Genomic DNA, 26,500 nt, shown 5'->3' on the forward strand with positions numbered 1-26,500 from the left:
AGGGTAGAAGTGGAGGGTTCAGAGAGATGGAGTCAGGGTAGAAGTGGAGGGTTCAGAGAGTCTCAGACACAGAGCTGCTATGTGCCAGGAAAGCAGCCCTGCTCTGTCTCCTCCCGTCAGCAAGAAGAGGTGATGTATTCCGTCTCTCTCTCTGTCTCTCTCTATGTGTTTCTCTCTATGTGTTTCTCTCTATGTGTTTCTCTCTGTCTCTCTCTAGGTGTCTCTCTCTCTCTCTCTCTCTCTGTCTCTCTCTGTCTCTCTCCAGGTGTCTCTCTCTAGATGTGTCTCTCTTGGTGTCTCTCTCTTTCTCTGTCTCTCTATGTAGGAATTGGCTTTAGGAAGGCACTGCACAGATTCATTCATTTTCAGCACATTCTGAGACGTTTTTATTTTAGGATAGTTAATAGAGATTCTGCACAGCCGAGGAGAATTTAAAATCCAGACAGAAAAATCGATTTTTTTTTTTTAAAACTCCAAGTTTCTCTGATAACACTAGTCCCGTGTGTATCGTCGTTCCTGTGTTTTGAGAGACATTACAGAGTTTGACAGGTGCTGCTCGCGGTTTGAGCAATAAGACACAACAGATGTTTATACACTAATATTTAAGATATGCACATACATTTCATATAAATAGGTTACTTTTGCTTACGATTTTGTGCCAATGCATTGAAGTTGAACATTGGCAGAAGCATAGGTTTAATTAAATGTGCAATAAAAAATGTATTGTACCTTGGACTATTTAATGAAATTAGTCAATAGATTACCTAGGTCTATTTAATGAAATTAGTCAGTATATTACCTAGGACTATTTAATGAAATTAGTCAGTATATTACCTAGGTCTATTTAATGAAATTAGTCAGTATATTACCTAGGACTATTTAATGAAATTAGTCAGTATATTACCTAGGACTATTTAATGAAATTAGTCAGTATATTACCTAGGTCTATTTAATGAAATTAGTCAGTATATTACCTAGGACTATTTAATGAAATCCTGGCTGTAACGTAGTCAATAGATTGCAAAGCAGGGCATCCCTGAGCTAAATAAATGTGAAAGTTCACTTTCTCATCCATTAGGATGGAGTAGGGTGGAGGATTGAGGCCTTTTCATTAGGGATTGGGGACAACCACTGTACCTACAGTATAGACCTACAGTATAGACCTACAGTATAGACCTACATTATAGACCTACAGTATAGACCTGCAGTATAGACCTACATTATAGACCTGCAGTATAGACCTACAGTATAGACCTACATTATAGACCTACAGTATAGACCTACATTATAGACCTACAGTATAGACCTACAGTATGGACCTACAGTATAGACCTACAGTATGGACCTACAGTATAGACCTACATTATAGACCTACAGTATAGACCTACATTATAGACCTGCAGTATAGACCTACAGTATAGACCTACATTATAGACCTACAGTATAGACCTACATTATAGACCTACAGTATAGACCTACATTATAGACCTACATTATAGACCTACAGTATAGACCTACATTATAGACCTGCAGTATAGACCTACAGTATAGACCTACATTATAGACCTACATTTGGCATCCGACCAGTGTAGGTTATTAACGACATGATGTTGAATTAAAAACCTCAAAGCTTCCTTCATGAGATTCAGTAGATTGAAATAACATGTAAAGAATTACAGGGTGCAGTTTGGAGAGAGAAAAATAAAATGAATCCTGTTTGAATGGTCCTCTGGAATAATGCACATATCTACATAACCAGCATCTCGTATCGCAAGTCCCGTTCGACTGGAATAACGGCCTAGATTTATTCTGCGATCCACCTTGGATCCAAGATGCTGATTACCTGCTAGTGTCTACCTGACTTACATCAGGGTTTCCTGCAGTCCTGCCGTGACCAAATCGTCCTCTAGTGGGTGGAATGTTATTCGTATTTTTCATAATTTCATCATAAATAAAACATATGTCAATTCTTTTTTTTTTTTTTTGTTATAGTATTTCAGTCTACTGTGATGTTTATAAAGTGTAATATCGGGATGCAAACTCATAATGTAATACATGTCAACTCTATATCTGATATTGTACAGGGTTCTTCTTTATTTTAAACCCATAACCATGTGTGTTGTTGTGTCCATTTCTATAATCAAATAAATCAAAAGAGTATTTGTTTTATTGAAACTACCAAATATCAGGCTTTTACCAGATCCAAATATATTCGTATGAACTGTAGGAACTACAACTGATCACATTTCTGTAGACTATATATATATATACACACTATATATATATATATATATATATATATATATATATATATATATATATATACACACTATATATATATATAAAATATATATATATATATATATACAATATTCTGCCCATATGAACAAATGTATTTTAGGCCCAAAAAACAGCCATACATGATGTCATGAAATGCAGCAAACAGACATCACGTTGTTTCCCCATTCTTTAATACCAGACTGACAAACACAAAACAGCCAGTAGGCTACAGCTGGCTTCACAGCTGTCTTAAACCCAAATACGGGGGAAACTACAGGTATTGTAGCCTACGTGTCACAGAAGCCTCCCTCTCCCTCTCCTCTCCTACAATGGCCAGGACAGGCCCTGGGAATGCTCGAGGAACGACTGACAATAACAAGCTGTCACTTCCAGCTGTCTGCTGTACAGTAGGCACTAGGCAGTATCACTGGCACAGCCAGAGGAGAGAGGGTGTTAATAATGAATCAGGAATTCTTCAATAATGGTGAGCCCCTCTCAGCTCTCCGACACAGCTAATGACAGGCTAATGACAGGGGGCTGTGTCCTAAATGCCATTCCATTCCCCCCGTAGGGTTCTATATAAGCAACAGTGTACCATTGGGAACACAGCCATCAGATTCCGGTTAATGGCAGGCAGGCACAGGGATTAAAAGGGATATGAGGTCAGTTGTACAACTGAATTCCTTCAAGTGAAATGAGTCTTCTGTATTTAACCCAACCCCCCTCTGAATCAGAGAGGTGAGGGGGGGGCTGCCTTAATCAACATCCACGTCTTCAGCGCCCCGGGGAACAGTGGGTTAACTGCCTTGCTCAGGGCCCCGGGGGAACAGTGGGTTAACTGCCTTGCTCAGGGCCCCGGGGGAACAGTGGGTTAACTGCCTTGCTCAGGGCACCGGGGGAACAGTGGGTTAACTGCCTTGCTCAGGGCCTGGGGAACAGTGGGTTAACTGCCTTGTTCAGGGCCCGGGGAACAGTGGGTTAACTGCCTTGCTCAGGGCCCCGGGGAACAGTGGGTTAACTGCCTTGCTCAGGGCCCAGGGAACAGTGGGTTAACTGCCTTGCTCAGGGCCCGGGGAACAGTGGGTTAACTGCCTTGCTCAGGGCCCGGGGAACAGTGGGTTAACTGCCTTGCTCAGGGCCCGGGGAACAGTGGGTTAACTGCCTTGTTCAGGGCCCGGGGAACAGTGGGTTAACTGCCTTGCTCAGGGCCCCGGGGGAACAGTGGGTTAACTGCCTTGCTCAGGGCCCCGGGGGAACAGTGGGTTAACTGCCTTGCTCAGGGCCCGGGGAACAGTGGGTTAACTGCCTTGCTCAGGGCCCCGGGGGAACAGTGGGTTAACTGCCTTGCTCAGGGCCCTGGGGGAACAGTGGGTTAACTGCCTTGCTCAGGGCCCGGGGAACAGTGGGTTAACTGCCTTGCTCAGGGCCCCGGGGAACAGTGGGTTAACTGCCTTGCTCAGGGCCCAGGGAACAGTGGGTTAACTGCCTTGCTCAGGGCCCGGGGAACAGTGGGTTAACTGCCTTGCTCAGGGCCCGGGGAACAGTGGGTTAACTGCCTTGCTCAGGGCCCGGGGAACAGTGGGTTAACTGCCTTGTTCAGGGCCCAGGGAACAGTGGGTTAACTGCCTTGCTCAGGGCCCCGGGGGAACAGTGGGTTAACTGCCTTGCTCAGGGCCCCGGGGGAACAGTGGGTTAACTGCCTTGCTCAGGGCCCGGGGAACAGTGGGTTAACTGCCTTGCTCAGGGCCCCGGGGGAACAGTGGGTTAACTGCCTTGCTCAGGGCCCCGGGGGAACAGTGGGTTAACTGCCTTGCTCAGGGCCTGGGGAACAGTGGGTTAACTGCCTTGCTCAGGGCCCGGGGAACAGTGGGTTAACTGCCTTGCTCAGGGCCCGGGGAACAGTGGGTTAACTGCCTTGTTCAGGGCCCGGGGAACAGTGGGTTAACTGCCTTGCTCAGGGCCCGGGGAACAGTGGGTTAACTGCCTTGCTCAGGGCCCGGGGAACAGTGGGTTAACTGCCTTGCTCAGGGCCCGGGGAACAGTGGGTTAACTGCCTTTTTCAGGGGACAGAACAACAGATTTCTACCTTGTCAGCTCGGGGATTCGATCCAGCAACCTCTTGGTTACTGACCCAATGCTCTATCCACTAGGTGATTATTCCGCTAACTGGTGATTGGTTGGTCTATGTCAAGGTTCAATGTGTTCAGAAATGAATGAATGAATGAATGAATATGATGTCCTTATAAGTTAACAGTCCTCTTTGATGCTGGTAAATGACATTATATTGGTGTATATATTAGACATATCTTACGTTAAAATCTATTTTCATTAATAGTCATCAAACTGAATAAGATATTGACCAATACGAACAGTAATAAAGCTCACTATGAATTCAATTAGCCGGAAGTCAGAGGATTTGTAGATGTAGGAAAGTAGCATTCTTTTGAGATCAAACTGCCTTCTGGGTTTTTTTGTGTGTACTGTAGTAACAGTGAAAGGAAAAGTGGGACTAAACGCTAGTTGTACCAGGGTTGGTTCTGAATCAACTGAACACACCTGTTCTGATCCACCTATAGAGGCCAGAGTTCAACTGCTCTAGTCTGGCTCTGCTCTATTTTCTCTAATAGCTTCCCTGTCCCCTGTAGACATTATGTCTGCTACTGAGGAATCACACACACACATCCTATAGTCACTCCGTCACCCTCTCGCTGTCCTTACCTCCACTGCCTGTGACTACTGTGACACTCTCTCTCTCTCTCCATCTCTCTCATCTCTGCATCTCTCTCTTTCTCTGTTCATCTGTCTCCATCTGTCTCTCATCTCTGCATCTCTCTCTTTCTCTGTTCATCTGTCTCCATCTGTCTCTCCATCTCTGCATCTCTCTCTTTCTCTGTTCATCTGTCTCCATCTGTCTCTCCATCTCTCCATCTCTCTTTCTCTGTTCATCTGTCTCCATTTCTCTCTCTCAATCTCTCTTTCTCTGTTCATCTGTCTCCATTTCTCTCTCTGTTCATCTCTCTCTCTCTGTTCATCTCTCTCTCTCTGTTCATCTCTCTCTCTCTGTTCATCTCTCTCTCTCTGTTCATCTCTCTCTCTCTGTTCATCTCTCTCTCTCTGTTCATCTCTCTCTCTGTTCATCTCTCTCTCTCTGTTCATCTGTCTCTCTCTGTTCATCTCTCTCTCTGTTCATCTGTCTCCGTTTCTCTCTGTTCATCTGTCTCCGTTTCTCTCTGTTCATCTGTCTCCGTTTCTCTCTCTCTCTCTCTCTCTCTCTCTCTCTCTCTCTCTCTCTCTCTCTCTCTCTCTCTCTCTCTCTCTCTCTCTCTCTCTCTCTCCATCCATCCATCCATCTCCCCCACTTTCCTTTCTGTTGTCGCTTCTTCAGGCTCTTCAGTGAAGGAGAGAGAGAGAGGGGAGGATGGGTAAAGGTCTTTCTATCAGGGTCACTCAGTCGTCCCCACAAAGAGCAGCTTCTAGCTATGTTTAAGAGAAATCAGAAATGACCTTGCTCCCACGCAGAGAGAGAGAGAGAGAGAGAGAGAGAGAGAGAAGGAGAGAGAGAGAGAGAGAGAGAGAGAGAGAAAGAGAGAGAGGGGGGCAGGACAGAGAGATGTAGAAATGAGAGAGAGATGGAGAGATGAGAGAGAGATGGAGAGATGAGAGAGAGATTGAGAGATGAGAGAGAGAGAGAGATGGAGAGATGAGAGATGGAGAGATGGAGAGATGAGAGAGATGGAGAGAGAGAGGTGGAGAGATGAGAGAGAGAGATGGAGAGATGAGAGATGGAGAGATGGAGAGATGAGAGAGATGGAGAGAGAGAGGTGGAGAGATGAGAGAGAGATGGAGAGATGAGAGAGAGATGGAGAGATGAAGACAGATGGAGAGATGAGAGAGAGAGATGGAGAGATGAGAGAGATGGAGAGATATGAGAGAGAGATGGAGAGATGGAGAGATGAGAGAGAGAGATGGAGACACATGAACAGAGAAAGAGAGATGGAGACAGATGAACAGAGAAAGAGAGAGATGGAGAGATGAGAGAGAGATGGAGAGATGAGAGAGAGAGATGAAGACAGATGAACAGAGAGAGAGATGGAGAGATGAGAGAGAGATAGAGATGGACAGAGATGAGAGAGAGAGAGAGATGGAGACAGATGAACAGAGAAAGAGAGAGATGGAGAGATGAGAGAGAGAGATGGAGAGATGAGAGAGAGATGGAGACAGATGAACAGAGAAAGAGAAAGATGGAGAGAGAGAGATGGAGACAGATGAACAGAGAAAGAGAGAGATGAAGACAGATGAACAGAGAGAGAGAGATGAGAGAGAGAGATGGAGAGATGAGAGAGAGAGATGGAGACAGATGAACAGAGAGAGAGAGAGAGAGATGGAGAGATGAGAGAGAGAGATGGAGAGATGAGAGTGAGAGATGGAGACAGATGAACAGAGAAAGAGAGAGATGAAGACAGATGAACAGAGAGAGAGAGAGATGAGAATGAGAGAGATGGAGAGATGAGAGAGAGATGGAGACAGATGAACAGAGAGAGAGAGAGATGGAGAGATGAGAGAGAGAGATGGAGAGATGAGAGAGAGAGAGAGATGGAGAGATGAGAGAGAGAGATGGAGACAGATGAACAGAGAGAGAGAGATGGAGAGATGAGAGAGAGAGATGGAGAGATGAGAGAGAGATGGAGACATGAACAGAGAAAGAGAGAGAGAGATGGAGAGATGAGAGAGAGAGATGGAGAGATGAGAGAGAGATGGAGACAGATGAACAGAGAAAGAGAGAGAGATGAGAGAGAGAGATGGAGAGATGAGAGAGAGAGATGGAGACAGATGAACAGAGAAAGAGAGAGAGAGATGGAGAGATGATGGAGAGATGAGAGAGAGAGATGGAGACAGATGAACAGAGAAAGAGAGAGAGAGAGGCACCCAGCAGTTAGTCAGAGGTATTACAACACCAACCATTATTGACTGTGTGAGTCATTCAATTCTCCTGAAGAGCTTCCCTTTTAATTACGGAGAAATGTCACAGACGTCCCCAGGGGGAATGGGGCATTTGATTGGTCAATTTACGACAGCCAGCTTCCTGATGCTATGAGTCACTACCATCAACACTCAGAGAGAAGGTTCTGTTTGCAGAAAGTTTTACTTGTGTAATTAACGTGATACTTTGTCCAATACTCTTGACTGATGGTTGATTGTTTCCTTTGCTTATCTTTCTATTGGTAACTTTAGATGGATAAGACTGTCTGCTAAATGACTCACTAACTGACTGAATAGGAGAGTCTGCTAAATGACTCACTAACTGACTCTGAATAAGAGTGTCTGCTAAACGACTCACTAACTGACTTATTAAGACTGTCTGCTAAATGACTCACTAACTGACTCTGAATAAGAGTGTCTGCTAAACGACTCACTAACTGACTTATTAAGAGTGTCTGCTAAATGACTCACTAACTGACTCTGAATAAGAGTGTCTGCTAAATGACTCACTAACTGACTGAATAGGAGAGTCTGCTAAATGACTCACTAACTGACTGAATAAGAGAGTCTGCTAAGTGACTCACTAACTGACTCTGAATAAGAGTGTCTGCTAAACGACTCACTAACTGACTGAATAGGAGTGTCTGCTAAATGACTCACTAACTGACTCTGAATAAGAGTGTCTGCTAAACGACTCACTAACTGACTCTGAATAAGAGTGTCTGCTAAATGACTCACTAACTGACTGAATAAGAGTGTCTGCTAAATGACTCACTAACTGACTCTGAATAAGAGTGTCTGCTAAACGACTCACTAACTGACTCTGAATAAGAGTGTCTGCTAAATGACTCACTAACTGACTGAATAAGAGTGTCTGCTAAATGACTCACTAACTGACTAAATAAGAGTGTCTGCTAAATGACTCACTAACTGACTGAATAAGAGAGTCTTCTAAATGACTCACTAACTGACTGAATAAGAGTGTCTGCTAAACGACTCACTAACTGACTCTGAATAAGAGTGTCTGCTAAATGACTCACTAACTGACTGAATAAGAGTGTCTGCTAAACGACTCACTAACGTACTCTGAATAAGAGTTTCTGCTAAATGACTCACTAACTGACAAATAAAGTGGGTGTACAGTGCGTTCGGAAAGTATTCAGACTCCTTGACTTTTTCCACATTTTGTTACATTACAGCCTTATTCTAAAATGGATGAAATAATTTTTTTCCTCATCAATCTACACACAATACCCCATAATGACATCACAATACCCCATAATGACATCACAATACCCCATAATGACATCACAATACCCCATAATGACATCACAATACCCCATAATGACAAAGGAAAAAACACGTTTTTAGAAATGTTAGCAAATGTTTAACAAATAAAAAAACTGAAATATGACATTTACATAAGTATTCAGACCCTTTACTCAGTACTTTGTTGAAGCACCTTTGGCAGTGATTACAGCCTCAGTCTTCTTGGGTATGATGCTACAAGCTTGGCACACCTGTATTTGGGGAGTTTCTCCCATTCTTCTCCGCAGATCCTCTCAATCTCTGTCAGGTTGGATGGGGAGCGTCTCTGCACATTCATTTCCGGTCTCTACAGAGATGTTCGATCGGGTTCAAGTCCGGGCTTTGGCTGGACCACTCAAGGACATTCAGAGACTTGTCGCGAAGCCACTCCTGCGTTGTCCTAAATTGTATTTACCACAGGTGGACTTCAATCAAGTTGTAGAAACATCTCAAGGATGATCGATGGACACAGGATGCACCTGAGCTCAATTTCAAGTCTCATAGCAAAGGGTCTGAATACTTAAGTAAATAAGATATTTCTGTTTTTTGAAAACAGTTCTAAAAACCTGTTTTTGCTTTGTCATTATGGGTTATTGTGTGTAGATTGCTGAGAATTATTATTTATTTAATCTACTTTATAATAAGGCTGTAACACAACAACATGTGGAAAAAGTCAACGGGTCTGAATAGGAGAGGAGAGGAGGGGAGAAGAGATGAGGGGAGGAGAGAGGACAGGAAATGAGGGGAGAGAGAAAGGACATGAGAAAAGGGAAGAACAGAGGGATTTGTTAGTTCCACTCTCAGCCCCTCTCAGGATCAATGTGAGGTCAAGGTCCTGGGTAGATATTACTCTATAGGGGAAGCTAGCCTCCTGTCCATCTTAATTCTCCTTCTACTCTCTCTCTCCTACTCTCTCTCTCCTTCTACTCTCTTCTCCATCTACTCTCTCTCTCCTTCTACTCTCTCCATCTACTCTCTCTCTCCTTCTACTCTCTTTCTCCATCTACTCTCTCTCTCCTTCTACTCTCTCTCCTTCTACTCTCTCTCTCCTTCTACTCTCTCTCCTACTCTCTCTCTCCTTCTACTCTCTCTCTCCATCTACTCTCTCTCTCCTACTCTCTCTCTCCTTCTACTCTCTCTCTCTCCTACTCTCTCCTTCTACTCTCTTTCTCCATCTACTCTCTCTCTCCTTCTACTCTCTCTCTCCTTCTACTCTCTCTCTCCATCTACTCTCTCTCCTTCTACTCTCTCTCTCCTTCTACTCTCTCTCTCTCCTACTCTCCCCTTCTACTCTCTTTCTCCATCTACTCTCTCTCTCCTTCTACTCTCTCTCTCCTTCTACTCTCTCTCTCCATCTACTCTCTCTCCTTCTACTCTCTCTCTCCTTCTACTCTCTCTCTCCATCTACTCTCTCTCCTTCTACTCTCTCTCTCCTTCTACTCTCTCTCTCCATCTACTCTCTCTCTCCTACTCTCTCTCCTACTCTCTCTCTCCTTCTACTCTCTCTCTCCTTCTACTCTCTCTCTCCTTCTACTCTCTCTCTCCATCTACTCTCTCCATCTACTCTCTCTCTCTCCTTCTACTCTCTCTCTCCTTCTACTCTCTCTCTCCTTCTACTCTCTCTCTCCTTCTACTCTCTCTCTCCATCTACTCTCTCCATCTACTCTCTCCATCTACTCTCTCTCCTTCTACTCTCTCTCTCTCCTTCTACTCTCTCTCTCCATCTACTCTCTCCATCTACTCTCTCTCTCCTTCTACTCTCTCTCTCCATCTACTCTCTCTCTCCTTCTACTCTCTTTCTCCATCTACTCTCTCTCTCTCCTTCTACTCTCTCTCTCTCCTTCTACTCTCTCTCTCCATCTACTCTCTCTCTCCTTCTACTCTCTCTCTCCTACTCTCTCTCTCCTTCTACTCTCTCTCTCCATCTACTCTCTCTCTCCTTCTACTCTCTCCATCTACTCTCTCTCTCCTACTCTCTCTCATCTACTCTCTCTCTCCTACTCTCTCTCTCCTTCTACTCTCTCTCTCCATCTACTCTCTCTCTCCATCTACTCTCTCCATCTACTCTCTCTCTCCTTCTACTCTCTCTCTCCTACTCTCTCTCCTTCTACTCTCTTTCTCCATCTACTCTCTCTCTCCTTCTACTCTCTCTCCTTCTACTCTCTCTCTCCTTCTACTCTCTCTCCTACTCTCTCTCTCCTTCTACTCTCTCTCTCCATCTACTCTCTCTCTCCTACTCTCTCTCTCCTTCTACTCTCTCTCTCCTTCTACTCTCTCTCTCCATCTACTCTCTCCATCTACTCTCTCCTACTCTCTCTCCATCTACTCTCTCTCTCTCTTACTCTCTCTCTCCATCTACTCTCTCTCTCCTTCTACTCTCTCTCTCCTACTCTCTCTCCTTCTACTCTCTTTCGCCATCTACTCTCTCTCTCCTTCTACTCTCTCTCCTTCTACTCTCTCTCTCCTTCTACTCTCTCTCCTACTCTCTCTCTCCTTCTACTCTCTCTCTCCATCTACTCTCTCTCTCCTACTCTCTCTCTCCTTCTACTCTCTCTCTCCTTCTACTCTCTCTCTCCATCTACTCTCTCTCTCCATCTACTCTCTCCATCTACTCTCTCTCTCCTTCTACTCTCTCCTACTCTCTCTCCATCTACTCTCTCTCTCTTACTCTCTCTCTCAATCTACTCTCTCTCCTTCTACTCTCTCTCTCCTACTCTCTCTCCTTCTACTCTCTTTCTCCATCTACTCTCTCTCTCCTTCTACTCTCTCTCCTTCTACTCTCTCTCTCCTTCTACTCTCTCTCCTACTCTCTCTCTCCTTCTACTCTCTCTCTCCATCTACTCTCTCTCTCCTACTCTCTCTCTCCTTCTACTCTCTCTCTCCTTCTACTCTCTCTCTCCATCTACTCTCTCTCTCCATCTACTCTCTCTCTCCATCTACTCTCTCCATCTACTCTCTCTCTCCTTCTACTCTCGCTCTCCTTCTACTCTCGCTCTCCTTCTACTCTCTCCTACTCTCTCTCCTTCTACTCTCTCCTACTCTCTCTCCATCTACTCTCTCTCTCTTACTCTCTCTCTCCATCTACTCTCTCTCTCCATCTACTCTCTCTCTGGGACCACATCGGTAAAAAGTACATTTTGAGTAACGTGTTATTCCCTGGGTTGTACTCAGTGTATCTGTTCACCCAATAAATAAATCAATTAATCAATAAATCAATCACTCTCTCTCTCATTCCTCTCTCCATCTCCTGTCTCTCCATATCTCCCCCTGCCTACGCTGATCAGTAGGTACAAGTGCCTTGTAAAAGTATTCATCCCCCGCTTGGCGTTTTTCCTATTTTGTCACATTACAACCTGTAATTGAAATAGATTTTTATTTGGATTTCATGTAATGGACATACATAAAAGAGTCCAAATTTGTGAATAGAAATTAAAAAAATTACTTAAAAAAAAAAAAATGTCAAAACATTTAAACGGAAAAGTGGTGAGTGCATATATATTCACCCCTTTACTATGAAGCCCCTAAATAAGATCTGGTGCAACCAATTACCTTCAGAAGTCACATAATAAAGTCCACCTGTGTGCAATCTAAGTGTCACATGATCTGTCACATGATCTCAGTATATATACACACACACAACTGTTCTGAAAGGCCCCAGAGTCTGCAACACCACTAAGCAAGAGGCACCACCAAGCAAGCGGCACCATGAAGACCAAGGATCTCTCCAAACAGGTCAGGGACAAAGTTGTGGAGAAGTACAGATCAGGGTTGGGTTATAAAACAATATCAGAAACTTTGAACATCCCACAGAGCACCATTAAATACATTATTAAAAAATGGAAAGGATATGGCACCACAACAAACCTGCCAAGAGAGGGCCACCCGCCAAAACTCATGGACCAGGGAAGGAGGGAATTAATCAGAGAGGCAACAAAGAAACCAAAGATAAACCTGAAGGAGCTGCAAAGCTCCACAGCGGAGATGGCAGTATCTGTCCATAGGACCACTTAAGGTCGTACACTCCACAGAGCTGGGCTTTACGGAAGAATGGCCAGAAAAAAAGCCATTGCTGAAAGAAAAAAATAAGCAAACACGTTTGGTATTCGCCAAAAGGCATGTGGGAGACTCCCCAAACCTATGGAAGAAGGTACTCTGGTCAGATGACACTAAAATGTAGCTTTTTGGCCATCAAGGAAAACACTATGTCTGGCGCAAACCCAACACCTCTCATCACCCCGAGAACACCATCCCCACAGTGAAGCATGGTGGTGGCAGCATCATGCTGTGGGGATGTTTTTCATCGGTAGGGACTGGGAAACTGGTCAGAATTGAAGGAATGATGGATGGCGCTAAATACAGGGAAATTCTTGAGGGCAACCTGTTTCAGTCTTCCAGAGATTTGAGACTGGGACGGAGGTTCGCCTTCCAGCAGGACAATGACCCTAAGCATACTGCTAAAGCAACACTCGAGTGGTTGAAGGGGAAACATTTAAATGTCTTGGAATGGCCTAGTCAAAGCCCAGACCTCAATACAATTGAGAATCTGTGGTATGACTTAAAGATTGTTGTACACCAGCAGAACCCATCCAACTCGAAGGAGCTGGAGCAGTTTTGCCTTGAAGAATGGGCAAAAATCCTAGTGGCTAGATGTGCCAAGCTCATAGAGACATACTCCAAGAGACTTGCAGCTGTAACTGCTGCAAAAGGTGGCTCTACAAGTTATTGAATTTGGGGGAGGGGTTGAATAGTTATGCACGCTCAGGTTTTCAGTTTTTTTGTCTTATTTCTTGTCTGTTTCACAATATAAAATATTTTGCATCTTGAAAGTGGTAGGCATGTTGTGTAAATCAAATGATACAAACCCTCCAAAAATCTATTTTAATTCCAGGTTGTATTGCAACAAAATAGGAAAAATGCCAAAGGGGTGAATACTTTCGCAAGCCACTGTAGCATAAAGGTTTTATAAAAACAGAATCCCATATAAACCGAACTACTGTTCTCACAACAGGGGAGTGTAAACAGAGTTCTCGTCATAATTAAACTACATTTATTCAATCACTCTTAAAAAGAATTGCTTCTAATTTTATTTTCAGAACATATTACAAAGAGCCCAGACTGGGAAGCGTTATCTTGTTTCTGTTAATGGGATTAAACAGCTAGTTTAAAACTGTGTGGCACTAAAAGTGAAAAAACACCTGCACTTTAGCAGTCAGAGTTAGTTAGTTAGTTAGTTAGTTAGTTAATACAATGAAAGGTATTCAACACTTGAATTTAAACTCAGCTTCAAGCACCCAAACAGATTACTCTCCACATAATGATACGAACAGATACATTTAAATATGCAACAGTGTAAATAACCTCTGCACTCTGCAATCAGAATTGGATCTTGACTTTGACCTTTTAAATGCAATTCACAACTAGTTCTGAGGGAGTATCAACAGAAAGCTGTCTCTCCATTGCCTTGTCTGTCTGTCTGTCTGTCTGTCTGTCTGTCTGTCTGTCTGTCTGTCTGTCTGTCTGTCTGTCTGTCTGTCTGTCTGTCTGTCTGTCTGTCTGTCTGTCTGTCTGTCTGTCTGTCTACCTGCCTGCCTGTCTTTCCATCCGTCTGTCATTCATGAGTATGAGTTGTTAGGCAAGCTCTTTCTCTACTGACTGGCTCTTCCTCCCGTGGACATGCCACCTGTGCCGTCTGCCAACTTGTCACAGGGCCGCTGGCATCACTGTTAATGTATTCCTGGCACGGGGGGGGAGGGCCTGCAGCGAAGGGAGCAGCACAGCACTACGATGCTGCTTAAACATCCGGACACACAGATTATGCTCTAAGAAGAACATTTGACTCTCACTGAGAAAGTGATGGGATCATTAGGATATCTCTCCTACAGTGAGCAAATTCAGTGTTGTTGAGATGGGTGCTTGAATATATGCTGGAAAAACAATATTTGAGTCACGCTGATGTGATGATTTTGAACGTCTACACAAGCGATTCCATTATCTGGTGTTGTATCCACACCACTGTTCTGTAGCCAGGCTGTAGCTGAGAATATTCCCATGAAAGTAGCAAGTAGCGACTGTCTACATGTACATATTCTAAATGGATACATTATTGCTCAAGTAACATTGAGTTGTGAGGATGTGTTTTTTTTTGTTGTTGTTGCTGGGGGTGTTTTTCTGCTTTCCAAAAACATGAAAGATGTTCTTATTGAAGACAGAGATTGACAGCCAGTCATTCAGACAGACAAACAACCAACCAGACAAACAACCAACCAGCCAGGCAGGCAACCAGACAGACAGACAGACAGACAGACAGACAGACAGACAGACAGACAGACAGACAGACAGACAGACAGACAGACAGACTATGGTTCCCAGACAGACAGACAGACAGACAGACAGACAGACAGACAGACAGACAGACAGACAGACAGACAGACAGACAGACAGACAGACTATGGTTCCCAGACAGACAGACAGACAGACAGACAGACAGACAGACAGACAGACAGACAGACAGACAGACAGACAGACAGACAGACAGACAGACAGACAGACAGACAGAAGGACAGAAGGACAGACAGCAGATCCTTGTCAGCACCATATCGGCTGAATGTTGAGAGTGTATGGTCGTGATGCCCATACTACCTGACGGCTGTTCCGAGTCCGACTGGCACTTCAATCACAACTAAAAAGGGGGCTCCATTTGGCTGGATAAAGCCACACTCAAGATTATCCCTTTAACAACATGGCTGACAACAGCTGCCAACTGGCATCACTTTAAAGAACACCAATGTCACTTTCAGTCGACGCTCCTCGCTAGCCTGCTAGGCTAGTGGCGGTTTCCATGGTTTCACCAGGAGACCAATATGTCCTTTGGGGGAAAGGTGTAGGGGAAGCCTCATCTCGTTTTTTCCTAACAGTAGAGAAAAGGAAATGTAATTTAAAGATATCTCTGAACTGTCAGAAGACATCCCATAGTAAATCATGTGTCATGGATGGGTTTTTACCATGAAATAGGGTGCCTATTTCAGCGCATTAAGCCAAACTGTTTCTGGTAAGGATGAGCGAAGTCTAACCATGTCATGTCCTTGGGCTGACCTGATCGAGAGCTCAACTACTTATCTCTCCGACTGGTCTGTCTGGTCTGACCCGCTGGAGTACTCTCTGTCTGTCTGTCTGGTCTGACCCGCTGGAGTACTCTCTGTCTGTCTGTCTCACCGTGTCTGTCTGTCTCTCTCTGTCTGTCTGTCTGTCTGTCTGTCTGTCTGTCTGTCTGTCTGTCTCTCTGTCTCTCTCTCTGTCTGTCTGGTCTGACCCGCTGGAGTACTCTCTGTCTGTCTGTCTCGCCGTGTCTGTCTCTCTGTACCTGTCTGTCTGTCTCTCTGTACCTGTCTGTCTGTCTGTCTGTCTGTCTGTCTGTCTGTCTGTCTGTCTGTCTGTCTGTCTGTCTGTCTGTCTGTCTGTCTGTCTGTCTGTCTGTCTGATGTTTGTACCATGTTGTGCTGCTACCATGTTGTGCTGCTACCATGTTGTGTTGCTACCATGTTGTGCTACTACCATGTTGTGCTGCTACCATGTTGTGTTGCTACCATGTTGTTGTCATGTTGTGTTGCTACCATATTGTTGTTATGTTGTGTTGCTACCATGTTGTCATGTGTTGCTGCCATGCTATGTTGTTGTCATGTGTTGCTGCCATGCTATGTTGTTGTCATGTGTTGCTACCATGCTGTGTTGTCATGTGTTGCTATTATGTTGTGATGTCATGTGTTGCTACCATGCTATGTTGTTGTCATGTGTTGCTACCATGCTGTGTTGTCATGTGTTGCTACCATGCTATGTTGTTGTCATGTGTTGCTACCATGCTGTGTTGTCATGTGTTGCTATTATGTTGTGATGTCATGTGTTGCTACCATGCTATGTTGTTGTCATGTGTTGCTACCATGCTGTGTTGTCATGTGTTGCTGCCTTGCTGTGTTGTTGTCTTAGGTCTCTCTTTATGTAGTGTTGTGTTGTCTCACTTGTCGTGATGTGTGTTTTGTCTTATATTTCTGTTATTTATTTAACATTTTTAATCCCAGCCCCCGTCCCCGCAGGAGGCCTTTTGCCTTTTGGTAGGCCGTCAGTAAATACGAATCTGTTGTGTGTGGTGTGTGTGTGTGTGTGTGTGTGTGTGTGTGTGTGTGTGTGTGTGTGTGTGTGTGTGTGTGTGTGTGTGTGTGTGTGTGTGTGTGTGTGTGTGTGTGTGTGGATATGCATATGTCTGTGTGTGTGTGTGTGTGTGGATATGCATATGTCTGTGTGTCTGTGTGTGTGTGTGTGTGTGTGTGTGTGTGCGTGTGTGAGTGTGTGTGTGTGTGTGTGTCTGTGTGTGTGTGTGTGCGTGCGTGTGTGAGTGCGTGTGTGTGTCTGTGTGTTTGTGTGAGTGTGTGTGTGTGTGTGTCTGTGTGTGTGTGTGTGTGTGTGTGTGTGTGTGTGTGGGCCTGCTGTTGTATCTCCAGATGGAGAGCTAACTAACGGCCCGGGAGCTGCTAACCTCCCACAGAGTTCACAGAATGCAATTCTTACTCACATCTACCTCCTGACGCTGTCAACAGTTCAATGTGGTCCCGTGTGGCTCAGTTGGTAGAGCATGGTGTTTGCAACGCCAGGGTTGTGGGTTCGATTCCCATGGGGGACCAGTACGAAAAAATATATATATTGTATGAAATGTATGCATTCACTAATGTAAGTCGCTCTGGATAAGAGTGTCTGCTAAATGACTAAAATGTAACAGCAGGGCTTCTGTCTGCCTCCTGATGCTGTCAACAACTGCATGGCTTTTACAGCGTGTTCAAATCAAATGTATTCATCACATACACAGTATCCAGCACAGCCAGAAGAGGACTGGCCACCCCTCATAGCCTGGTTTCTTCCTAGGTTCTGGCCTTTTCTAGGGAGTTTTTCCTAGCCACCGTGCTTCTACATCTGCATTGCTTGCTGTTTAGGGGTTTTAGGCTGGGTTTCTGTACAGCACTTTGAGATATCAGCTGATGTAAGAAGGGCTTTATAAATACATTTGATTTGATAAAAAGGGGCAGTGAAATGAGGATATGCTGGCTTCCTCAACAATGCAAGGTTGTTAATCATAATAACAATCAACACCCTTTAATATGTTTGATAAATGTAAATTGTGGGAAATAACTGAAACAGAGTAAGGTTTTCTGTTGGCGGGAATAACTGAAACACGAATAACTATACCAAAGCAGTGCACTACTTTATACCAGGGTCCTCTATACCAACAGCCTTTCTAGTGCACTACTTTATACCAGGGTCCTCTATACCAACAGCCTTTCTAGTGCACTACTTTATACCAGGGTCCTCTATACCAACAGCCTTTCTAGTGCACTACTTTATACCAGGGTCCTCTATACCAACAGCCTTTCTAGTGCACTACTTTATACCAGGGTCCTCTATACCAACAGGCTTTCTAGTGCACTACTTTATACCAGGGTCCTCTATACCAACAGCCTTTCTAGTGCACTACTTTATACCAGGGTCCTCTATACCAACAGCCTTTCTAGTGCACTACTTTATACCAGGGTCCTCTATACCAACAGCCTTTCTAGTGCACTACTTTATACCAGGGTCCTCTATACCAACAGCCTTTCTAGTGCACTACTTTATACCAGGGTCACCTATACCAACAGCCTTTCTAGTGCACTACTTTATACCAGGGTCCTCTATACCAACAGCCTTTCTAGTGCACTACTTTATACCAGGGTCCTCTATACCAACAGGCTTTCTAGTGCACTACTTTATACCAGGGTCACCTATACCAACAGCCTTTCTAGTGCACTACTTTATACCAGGGTCCTCTATACCAACAGCCTTTCTAGTGCACTACTTTATACCAGGGTCACCTATACCAACAGGCTTTCTAGTGCACTACTTCATACCAGGGTCACCTATACCAACAGCCTTTCTAGTGCACTACTTTATACCAGGGTCCTCTATACCAACAGGCTTTCTAGTGCACTACTTTATACCAGGGTCCTCTATACCAACAGGCTTTCTAGTGCACTACTTTATACCAGGGTCACCTATACCAACAGCCTTTCTAGTGCACTACTTTATACCAGGGTCCTCTATACCAACAGGCTTTCTAGTGCACTACTTTATACCAGGGTCCTCTATACCAACAGCCTTTCTAGTGCACTACTTTATACCAGGGTCACATATACCAACAGCCTTTCTAGTGCACTACTTTATACCAGGGTCACCTATACCAACAGCCTTTCTAGTGCACTACTTTATACCAGGGTCACCTATACCAACAGCCTTTCTAGTGCACTACTTTATACCAGGGTCCTCTATACCAACAGGCTTTCTAGTGCACTACTTTATACCAGGGTCCTCTATACCAACAGGCTTTCTAGTGCACTACTTTATACCAGGGTCCTCTATACCAACAGCCTTTCTAGTGCACTACTTTATACCAGGGTCCTCTATACCAACAGCCTTTCTAGTGCACTACTTTATACCAGGGTCCTCTATACCAACAGCCTTTCTAGTGCACTACTTTATACCAGGGTCCTCTATACCAACAGCCTTTCTAGTGCACTACTTTATACCAGGGTCACCTATACCAACAGCCTTTCTAGTGCACTACTTTATACCAGGGTCCTCTATACCAACAGCCTTTCTAGTGCACTACTTTATACCAGGGTCCTCTATACCAACAGGCTTTCTAGTGCACTACTTTATACCAGGGTCCTCTATACCAACAGCCTTTCTAGGACTCAAAGAGGACATTTATTTCCATCATGATATATTCTTATTCAATCCAAGGCAGTATCAAACATTTTGTTATATTAATATAGTACAAATTCATTGTTTATACACGTATTTCTACTGAGAGGTGGCTGTCCCAAACCCTGACTCCTACATTTCATGTTATTTCTATTGAGAGGTGACTGTCCCAAACCCTAACTCTTAAATAGAACATCTTGAGTTGTAAATTTGTCCAAATCAAAGACAGCAAAGTCATGTGTTATCTATGGGGATTCTTTAAAGGGTGGCTGAACTTCCTGATTCGGCTTGATCATTAAAACATGCAGCAGACATGACTGAAGGCTGATGGGAGGGATAACTTGAAACAGTCCAACCAGGTCTTGTGTCTAGCCAACGTGTTTAGCCAATTATCTTCAGCCGGCTGGTGTGAGACCGTGGCAAATTTGGTTTGTCATTGGGGCTTGTTAGGGACCGTCAATAAATTACACAATAGAAATGGGACAAAATCTTCATGTTGCACATCTTTTTGTTGCCTCATTCAATTATTTCAATATTTGTAGATGCATTTCTACAATGTATAGTTGGTTTGAGTTTTTTTAAGTCTTTGAAATTTGGAGCTATTGACATAAAAAAAAAAAAATATTGTCCTGTGTACAATGTGTAATTTACTGATGGTGCCTAACTAGCCCCATAGGGACACCGAATGTCAAACCAAATTGACCATGGGCATTACGATCGGGTCGCGTGCAGCTGCATTTCAAATTGATTATTACTTTGGTGCTGCCAGCTGTGGGCATGTGGGCAGAGTTGGAAAAAAAAACCCCAAGGAAAACTGTTACAGTACCCTTCATTCTGTGACACACCATTTTGTTCATATCATCTGGTAAATCTCCTTTTTTGGACGAAACTGACTTTCTGACAAAGATTATCCTATTTACACTTTATAATAAATATTGACACAAGAAAAAAATGTTTCTGACTCCTGTAGATGCCACGTAGGCCGTTTTCAAAACGAGAAGTTGCTTTTTAGGGGCAGTCACTCTTTAAAGGGGCAAATCTGCAGTAGCTATATCAATTGGACTTATAAATGAATAATATGTACCCATTGATTCCTGAAGAATTTAACTCAGAAATGCCTCATGAGCTTAGTTCAACTGTTGTACCCTTATCAGAACCCAAAATATAAACTTGTTTTCCTCCAAAGTACATGTGAAAAAAAACTGTATGGTCTCAAAAACATGGTTAAACCCGTAATTTTGATTTAATCACTCCTTGCATCCATAGCGATGTCAATGACTTTTCTCCAGCCTCCGTGCCTCAGCTTTTTACCAAAACAATGGTGGTTATTATGCTTTTAAAAAAAAAAATTCAACTGCTGATTGCCCCTTTAAAAGTCCAAAATAAGTTAAAATTGTGCAAACTGAAACAGTCACAAAAACAATTGACACCATAGAGATATATAGATGTCTCATCTTTGTATCTGTGCCATTACGGAGACTGTGACAGCACGGGCAGCACCATTGAGGCTATCTCCATTTTAAAGTTGCATGTTCCATTCTCTACTAACTGAGCTACAGAGGACCACCATGTGGGTAGTGGACAAGTGCACACTCCATAAAAAGGTGTCAAGTATTTATTATTTATTTAACCTTTATTTTACTAGGCAAGTCAGTTAAGAACACATTCTTATTTTCGATGACGGCCTAGGAACAGTGGGTTTAACTGCCTTGTTCAGGGGGCAGAACGACAGATTTTTACCTTGGGGATTCGATCTTGAAACCTTTCAGATACTAGTCCAACGGTCTAACCACTAGGTTACCTGCCGCCCCAGCAGGGGGGCTCCAAACCAGAGCCAGCAGGGGGGCTCCAAACCAGAGCCCAACCATTGGCATCTACATACTGTACTGTAACGTATTGTACGGTAGTGGTTCTCAATCGGTGTGAACAATCTTTTGAACACTCATGAGTCAAAATTGCATTTAACCCTACTGTACTCTACTGCACTGTAATGTACTGTACCCTACTGTACTGTACTCTACTGTACTGTACCCTACTGTACTGTACTCTACTGTAATCTACTATACTGTACTGTAATGTACTGTACCCTACTGTACTCTACTGCACGGTAATGTACTGTACCCTACTGTACTGTACCCTACTGTACTCTACTGTAATCTACTGTATTCTACTGTACTGTACTCTACTGTAATCTACTGTACTCTACTGTTCTGTACCCTACTTTACTGTACTCTACTGTAATCTACTGTACTCTACTTTACTGTAATCTACTGTACTCTACTGTACTGTACTCTACTGTACTGTACCCTACTGTACTGTACTGTACTCTACTGTATGTACTCTACTGTACTGTACTCTACTGTACTGTACTCTACTGTACTGTACTCTACTGTATTACTCTAGTGTACTGTACTCTACTGTACTCTACTCTACTGTACTCTACTGTATTACTCTACTGTACTCTACTCTACTGTACTCTACTCTACTGTACTCTACTCTACTGTACTGTACCCTACTGTACTGTACTCTACTGTATGTACTCTAATGTACTGTACTCTACTGTATGTACTCTAGTGTACTGTACTCTACTGTACTCTACCCTACTGTACTGTTCTCTACTGTACTCTACTGTACTCTACTGTATTACTCTACTGTACTCTACTCTACTGTACTCTACTCTACTGTACTCTACTCTACTCTACTGTAATCTACTGTACTCTACGGCACAGTACTTTACTGTAATCTACTGTAATCTACTGTACTCTACTGTATTACTCTACTGTACTCTACCCTACTGTACTCTATGGTATTCTACTGTACTGTAATCTACTGTACTCTACTGTATTCTACCCTACTGTACTCTATTGTATTCTACTGTACTGTACTCTATTGTATTCTACTGTACTGTAATCTACTGTACTCTACTGTACTCTACTCTACTGTACTCTACTGTACTGCAATCTACTGTACTGTACTCTACTTTACTCTACTGTACTGTAATCTACTGTACTCTACTGTACTCTACTCTACTGTACTGTACTCTACTGTCCTGTACTAAACTGTACTCTACTGTACTTTACTAAACTGTACTCTACTGTACTGTACTCAACTGTACTCTACTGTACTGTACTCTACTGTACTCTACTGTACTGTACTGTAATGTACCCTACAGTACTGTACCCTACTCATCTTAAATAAGCATGCCCCATTCAGAAAATGTAGAACCAGGAACAGATATAGCCCTTGGTTCACTCCAGACCTGACTGCCCTTAACCAACACAAAAACATCCTGTGGCGTTCTACATTAGCATCAAATAGCCCCCGTGATTTGCAACTTTTCAGGGAAGTTAGGAACCAATATACACAGGCAGTTAGGAAAGCACAGGCTAGCTTTTTCAAACAGAAATGTGCATCCCGTAGCACAAACTCCAAATAGTTCTGGGACACTGTAAAGTCCATGGAGAATAAGAGCATCTCCTCCCAGCTGCCCACTGCACTGAGGCTAGGAAACACTGTCACCACTGATAAATCTATGATAATTGAACATTTCAATAAGCATTTTTCTATGGCTGGCCATGCTTTCCAACTGTCTACCCCTAACCCGGTCCACAGCCCTGGACCCCCCACAGCAACTTGACCAAGCATCCCCCATTACTTCTTCACCCAAATCCAGATAGCTGATGTTCTGAAAGAGGTGCAAAATCTGGACCTCTACAAATCAGCCGGGCTAGACAATCTGGACCCTCTCTTTCTAAAATTATCCGCCGAAATTGTTGCAACCCCTATTACTAGCCTGTTCAACCTCTCTTTCCTCGTCTGAGATCCCCAAAGACTGGAAAGCTGCCGCGGTCATCCCCCTCTTCAAAGGGGGAGACACTCTAGACCCAAACTGCTACAGACCTATATCTATCCTACCCTGCCTTTCTAAGGTTTTCGAAAGCCAAGTTAACTAACAGATCACCGACCATTTCGAATCCCACCGTACCTTCTCCGCTATGCAATCTGGTTGCAGTCAGACAATACTGTGCAGCTGTATTCATTGACCTGGCCAAGGCTTTCGACTCTGTCAATCACCACATTCTAATCGGCAGACTCAACAAGCCTTGGTTTTTCAAATGACTGCCTCGCCTGGTTCACCAACTACTTCTCAGACAGAGTTCAGTGTGTCAAATAGGAGGGCCTGTTGTCCGGACCTCTGACCTATGGGGGTGCCACAGGGTTCAATCCTCGGGCTGACTCTTCTCTCTGTATACATCAATGATGTCGCTCTTGCTGCTGGTGAGTCTCTGATCCACCTCTACGCAGATGACACCATTCTGTATACTTCTGGCCCTTCTTTGGACACTGTGTTAACAACCCTCCAGATGAGCTTCAATGCCATACAATTCTCCTTCCGTGGCCTCCAACTGCTCTTAAATACAAGTAAAACTAAATGCATGCTCTTCAACCGATCGCTGCCCACACCTGCCCGCCCGTCCAGCATCACTACTCTGGACGGTTCTGACTTAGAATATGTGGACAACTACAAATACCTAGGTGTCTGGTTAGACTGTAAACTCTCCTTCCAGACTCACATTAAGCATCTCCAATCCAAAATTAAATCTAGAATCGGCTTCTTATTTCGCAACAAAGCATCCTTCACTCATGCTGCCAAACATACCCTCGTAAAACTGACCATCCTACCGATCCTTGACTTCGGCGATGTCATTTACAAAATAGCCTCCAACACTCTAGTCAGCAAATTGGATGCAGTCTACCACGGTGCCATCCGTTTTGTCACCAAAGCCCCATATACTACCCACCACTGCGACCTGTATGCTGTCGTTGGTTGGCCCTCGCTTCATATTCGTCGCCAAAACCACTGGCTCCAGGTCATCTATAAGTCTTTGCTAGGTAAAGCCCCGCCTTATCTCAGCTCACTGGTCACCATAGCAGCACCCACCTGTAGCACGCGCTCCAGCAGGTATATTTCACTGGTCACCCCCAAAGCCAATTCCTCCTTTGGCCACCTTTCCTTCCAGTTCTCTGCTGCCAATGACTGGAACTAACTGGAAAAATCACTGAAGCTGGAGACTCATATCTCCCTCACTAGCTTTAAGCACCAGCTGTCAGAGCAGCTCACAGATCACTGCACCTGTACATAGCCCATCTGTAAACAGCCCATCCAACTACCTCATCCCCATACTGTTATTTATTTTATTTATTTTGCTCCTTTGCACCCCAGTATCTCTACTTGCACACTCATCTTCTGCACATCTATCACTCCAGTGTTTAATTGCTATATTGTAATTAGTTCGCCACTATGGTCTATTTATTGCCTTACCTCCCTTATCCTACCTCATTTGCACACACTGTATATAGACTTTTTTTTCTATTGTGTTATTGACTTATTGACTTATTGTGTCGCACTGCTTTGCTTTATCTTGGCCAGGTCGCAGTTGTAAATGAGAACTTGTTCTCAACTACCCTGTCTGGTTAAATAAAGGTTAAATAAAAATTCAAAATACTGTTGAGGAATAGGACAGATAGATGAGGAACAGGATAGATAGATTAGGAATAGGACAGATAGATGAGGAACAGGATAGATAGATTAGGAATAGGACAGATAGATGAGGAATAAGACTCTGATAGATGAGGAATAGGACTCTGATAGATGAGGAATAGGACAGATAGACGAGGAATAGGACAGATAGACGAGGAATATGACTCTGAAAGATGAGGAATAGGACAGATAGATGAGGAATAGGAAGGGAAGAATTTGCATCTTGTGGTGTTAAGGAAAACCCCTAGATATGAGGTCCCCAGAAAGAAGGGACCTAGAGGAAAACCCCTAGATATGAGGTCCCCAGAAAGAAGGGACCTAGAAATGAGGTCCCCTGAAAGAAGGGACCTAGAGGAAAACCCCTAGATATGAAGTCCCCAGAAAGAAGGGACCTAGAGGAAAACCCCTAGATATGAGGTCCCCAGAAAGAAGAGCCCTAGACACAAGGGCACTAGAAATAAGGCCCTGGAAAGAAGAGCCCTAGACACAAGGGCGCTAGAAATAAGGCCCTGGAAATAATTTGAGACGTTCCTCAAGAAACCAATACAAGACATAAGATGATAATACTATCTTACTATAGCTTTATATTCAGAAAAGTTGGGTTAAATGCAGAAGGCACATTTCATTTGAAGGCATTCGGTTGACTAGGTATCCCCCTTTCCTTTCTCTATTACCTACTGTATGAAATCCCCTCTTGATTAGGAGCATACATATCATAGCTCTCACCACCCTCAACAAGTGCAACCTATAAAAAAACGTCCCCCGAACCGAGTGAAGTGGAGGACATTAGTCATTGTTTACAGGATTATTAAGTAAGTAAGGTCTTACCAGAGACAGTGACTTTAGCCGTCCGACTGACAATGGCACCTACTCCCTCTAGCGCTGCCAGACACTGGTAGGACCCCTCGTCAGGTCGGTGGTGTCGTGAGTGAACCACGTTCTGGACCACTAGAGAACCGTTAGGGAACTGCTGTCTCCTCTCGTCCACCACGGCGCTGAGCAACACTCCGTCCTTCTTCCAGACGATGACTGGAATACCTTGGTCTGACTGAGCCTCACAGTCCAGCTGGAGAACACCGCCCCGTAATATCACCGTGTCCTGGGGTTCCAGAACCAAGCTGAAGTCCACGAACACCTGGCCTGTCTGGGACGGGGATGACGATGAGGTCTCTGCACCTGGAGGAAGAGAGAGGTGGAGGAAGGAGTGGTTTAGTCTCAGAGCATAGGATCATTGATGAGTCGATTTTATTCAATACATAGTCCTATCCTCAATTAAAGTTGGTAACATACTGTAATCATAAAATACAAGGTGTTACGGCACCTAAAATAATACCACTACACCACTGGACCAAGTCCTACCGAAAACATTGCTCTATATATACATTTTGTAAGATTTATTTTATATTTTATAAACAATACCAAGCATACGCTTACAAACATGAACTACATCACAGCTACCCACTAGCACACACCCCCTTATCCAGCTACCCACTAGCACACACCCCCTTATCCAGCTACCCACTAGCACACACCCCCTTATCCAGCTACCCACTAGCACACACCCCCTTATCCAGCTACCCACTAGCACACACCCCCTTATCCAGCTAC

The 26,500-nt window shown here is 43.9% G+C and overlaps 1 protein-coding gene across 2 annotated transcripts in view; it reads right to left on the reverse strand.

The window, feature by feature from the left end:
* Positions 1–26,500, reverse strand: part of LOC106568544 (netrin receptor DCC) — a 596,063-nt gene that overhangs the window by 398,537 nt on the left and 171,026 nt on the right. For both annotated transcript variants that reach the window (XM_082960596.1, XM_082960595.1), the window contains exon 2: positions 25,721–26,068. In XM_082960596.1, the coding sequence (XP_082816722.1) occupies positions 25,721–26,068 (348 nt within the window). The remainder of the gene's footprint in view (positions 1–25,720; positions 26,069–26,500) is intronic.

Source organism: Salmo salar, chromosome 13, assembly GCF_965601325.2.
Source record: "Salmo salar chromosome 13, fSalSal1, whole genome shotgun sequence".
Lineage (NCBI taxonomy): Eukaryota > Metazoa > Chordata > Actinopteri > Salmoniformes > Salmonidae > Salmo > Salmo salar.